The 4,619-nt window shown below is 31.8% G+C and overlaps 1 protein-coding gene across 1 annotated transcript in view; it reads left to right on the forward strand.

Annotated features, from left to right (window-relative positions):
* LOC109012111 ((+)-neomenthol dehydrogenase-like) overlaps positions 1-1,848 on the forward strand; it is a 6,030-nt gene extending 4,182 nt beyond the window's left edge. The window contains exons 4-5 of the mRNA XM_018993612.2: positions 825-1,010; positions 1,193-1,848. Of these exons, the coding sequence (XP_018849157.1) occupies positions 825-1,010; positions 1,193-1,570 (564 nt within the window). The 3' untranslated portion in view covers positions 1,571-1,848. The remainder of the gene's footprint in view (positions 1-824; positions 1,011-1,192) is intronic.
* The last annotated feature ends 2,771 nt before the right edge of the window (positions 1,849-4,619 follow it).

Here is a 4,619-nt window from a genome sequence, read left to right on the forward strand (position 1 = left end):
TAGACTGCTACTTTGGAGAAATTGTCTTAGAATTTTACGATTGGGTTCTTTTTCGTTTCCTAACTATAATATGTTTTTCTCTATTGATACATATTCTTTTGCACTCCAATAAAATTAATTCAGAATTTTATATTCTGTGACCAAGACCATACTTTGGTTTTGCTAATTTTAAATTTCATTTTACCACTTCTCATTTTTTTTTTCTTCGGTTGGATTGCTTTGATTTATGCAGTGAAGTACTATCATCACATAGATTCTCCGCATCTCTTTTCACTTGTTAGGTGCAGAAATTGAGTTCATAAAAGATTCTCCATATATCCCTTATTTTGCTTATGATTACGTTGTTTTTTTTTTTTTTTTAACACAAAACATGTTTATATTTTACAAAATAACTTGTTTTTCATTCAACCGGGCAAATGTGCCTCGCACATTGCCCAACTGCTAGTATATATATACACACATATTTTGTTACAGAGATCACAGCTACAAAGTTCACTCATTTTGGTCACAAATGACTCATAATTTGCAACTAAAATGATTATTTTGCAACTAAAAATTAGTCCAATAAGAGCATTTGATTTGTTGTAGTGGATTGAGTATATATATATATAAATTAAGAGAAAATATATTTACAACCGTGAATTGTGCAACCGCTACGTAATCACTTTGACAAAAGTGAATAAAACATGTGATACACATGAAAAAAAATAATTTTTTAATAGTAGACCCCACTATTTTTCAAAATGATTACGCGACCTTTACGCTCTTCACGGTTGTATATAGAATTACTCATTAATTAATGTTGTCGTGGATAAATTATATAGGAACAAGCAACTGTACCAGTAAATGATCTTAGTGCAATAATGTCTCAAACTTATGAGTCAGCAGAAGAATGCGTGCAAACCAACTACTACGGTGCTAAAAGAGTAGTAGAGTTGCTTCTCCCCCTCCTCCAATTGTCTGATTCACCAAGAGTCGTCAACGTTACCACCTCTGCTGCAAAGTTAGAGGTATATATGCATGGATGCATGTAACATATATATATTGTCTTCTGAAAAATAGTACCTGCATTAATCATCATCTTTTGATATATATAACATTAAATTTTAATTAACTGATAATTAGTACAGAAAAATAATAAACAATTGATATTGATTAGTTTTTTGTTGTCTTCAATGATCATTTGTTTTAGAACATAAATAGTGAATGGGCTAAAGGAATATTAATTGATGACAAGAGGCTAACAGAAGAGAGAGTGGATGAAGTACTGCATGAGTTTCTGAAAGATATGAAGGAGGGTTCCTTGGAAACCAAAGGTTGGCCTCCTCATTCATCTGCTTATATTGTCTCCAAAGCTGCTCTGAATTCCTACACAAGACTTCTTGCCAAGAGATACCCCAGTTTCTGCATCAATAGCGTCTGTCCTGGCTTTGTCAAAACTGATATAACCAACAACACCGGTATCTTGTCTGCTGCTGAAGGTGCTTCATATTCTGTGAGGTTAGCGTTGCTGCCGAAAGGTGGTCCTTCGGGCGTCTTCTTTCGTCAGGAAGAAGCAACACTTTACTAGATTGAAAATTAGATCCTTAATCCTTTTCATATGGATCGGATCGATGAAATAAAAATTGTTGTTCTTCATCTTAGATCAATCATCTCCTACGTCTTTTGTTATTTCTAGTTGCATGTGTTGATCATGTGACTTGTGCATGATCTCAAGTGGCTGTCTATAGCTAAATAATGGGTTCATTGGTAAGTCTTGTGACTTTCTATGAACTCTCTACCTTTCATGCGTATGAATTTCTGCTAAATATTTGAACATGAATATTAATATTTGGATTTTTGATTTTTGATTATTTACGATAATAAATAATTACAATTAGAAAACTTACATCACTTCATCTCATTTTGATGAAGAATTTGACTTGACTATGAAAGAAGAATCACCCTAACAACTTTAACTCCAAGTGTCTCCCGATAACTAGAGGCACAATTATGTTGTAGATGCAACTCTTAATATTTTTCATGACACTAATTCAATTCAATTCGACGATTTTCACATTTCTACCTAGTTGCATTTCCTCCCCATGAGAAGTAACTCAAGAATTACCAATGGTTTGAGACTTTTCATGTAGCAGATAAATACATCCATACCATGAAAATCATTTATGAAAGTAATGAAATACTTCTATCTATCAAACATTATAGAGAAAAAAGTTTACATGTGTCTATTCATTATCTCAAGGAACTCCCTATTTCTTTTTGCATCTTTTACTGATATGTTTGATTTGTTTTTCTTTACATATCCTAAGAATAGAAAATTTAAATGTGAAAAATATTTTATTTACTAATCTCTACACATATAACTTTTCTTAGAGATATTCTCCAAACTTTAATGCCACAAATTACGTTTCAAGTTCTATGCCATAAATTGTATAAGTTTTTCATGAATCATATTTTGTTCTAATACCTGCCTATAAGTGCAGAAAACTTTTAACAAAAGCATTATGAATGCATGACGAATAAAAATTTTATTGGAATAAAAAATGGAACCAACATAAATTGCATTTTGAAACAGGTTAAAATATAAACATTTGAACTCCAGTTCAACCACAAAAAAAAAGTATTAACATTTATAGAGTTTGATTTGAAACTTATATAGAAAAAATAAAGATGAACATTCACACTCAAGTTAAGTCTAAAAAAATGTATAAACATATATAAGATCCAATTAGAAACTTATACAGAAAAATGTTTACCATTACCTTCAAATCAAGTGTACTGTTATATTTAAGACGCTTAAACCTTTATGTGTAATTGTTTCTTTCAAAATTCAATTGACACAATTTTTACACTTTGATCATGACCATCATTTCATTCATTTCTTAAAAGATACAATTGCTTTTCAACACAAACTAACAAAAAAAATTTGTATCAATCTAACAACCATCACTACAAGAAAAACCGCTTCTTGCATCACTAAAAGTTAATGCTGCAAAAAGTTTAAAAAGTGTTGCAAATAATTTTTAGTGGTGATGCAAGAGGGACGGTAATACTACGTCTCAAAGCTATTTTTCATGTCGAAATGCAACATTATCACAAAAGAAACATTTGTAGCGTAATTTGATGCCGTTAAAAGACAGGAACGACGCAAAAATCCATTCCTATTTGTGACCCGTTTATATCGTCACAAAAAACAAATAGCACCACAAATGAATAAGCAATTCGCGGCACATGTATTTTGTCGCTCCATTGAATTTCCTCGCCGCAAATAAACAATATTTTTGCGACGCTCTTGGTTGTCTCAAATACTAGTTAATTTGGCAGCATATAAGCTTATTTACTTGCGTTAATAGTAATAGCGTCACAAATATTTTGGATGCTAGTTGTGCTACTACCATTTCTGAAAATCACCACAAATGACACAAATAACCTGGACCTTCCGCAAATTGATGGACACAAAAAATTTTGTACAATCTCATTGTCGCAAATTGTTGGCTGCAAATATTAGTAAAGAGCATTGAATTTATGCTCGAGAAAAGAAATGTATTTCTGAAATAATTTTGTACTTTATGAAGATTTCACATTCCAAAAAGAGCTTAAATAAACATTAATTTGTCTGTTTTATTTTTACATTAAGTAAAATTGATCATGAAAAATTCACTAACCTCAAATCATGATTTGATCATCAAAATCATACGTGGAACAATTCTGGCAAGATTCCCATGGTAAGCTCATGACTAAAAATCTTATTTAATTGATTTGAGTTATACGGCCTGATGGCAGTGGAATATATACTTGACTACTAATATACAATTGGATTTGACATGACATTCATTACACATATAGGCCTAGTAGAAAAATCTAAGATTGTACACAAATCCCATATCAACTAATTAAATAGTCTTGCATTTCATTTTGAGTCCATCTGATATACATATGCATGTGCATAAAGCTGTTGAGAAGTGTTTTTTTCCACGTACACATGACTTAACTAAAGTACCAACATATATAAATGTCATGTACCTAAAGACACTCCAAATCAAGCAATTTCTTAGTGTTATTGTGCATAAACTGTGCTACCCCATATTTTAGTGTATTTTAATTGCTTATATTGTCTCCAAAGCTTGCTCTGAATTCCTACACAAGACTTCTTGCCAAGAGATATTTCAGTTTCTGCATCAATAGCGTATGTCCTGGCTTTGTCAAAATTGATATAACCAACAACACCGGTATCTTGTCTGCTGCTGAAGGTGCTTCATATTCTGTGAGGTTAGCGCTGTTGCTGAAGGGTGGTCCTTCGGGCGTCTTCTTTCGTCAGGAAGAAGCAACACTTTATTAGATTGAAAATTAGATCCTTAATCATTTTCATATGGATCGGATCGATGAAATAAAAATTTTTGTTCTTCATCTTAGATGAATGATCTACAGCGTCTTTCGTTATTTCTAGTCGCATGTGTTGATGTGACTTGTGCATGATCTCAAGTGGTTGTCTAGCTAAATAATGGGTTCATTGGTAAGTCTTGTGATTGTCTATGAACTATCTATTTCATGCGTACAAGTTTCTGTTAAATATTTTAACATGAATATTAATATTTCGATTTTCAATTTTTTATGATTCA

The sequence above is a fragment of the Juglans regia genome, chromosome 12, assembly GCF_001411555.2.
Source record: "Juglans regia cultivar Chandler chromosome 12, Walnut 2.0, whole genome shotgun sequence".
NCBI lineage: Eukaryota > Viridiplantae > Streptophyta > Magnoliopsida > Fagales > Juglandaceae > Juglans > Juglans regia.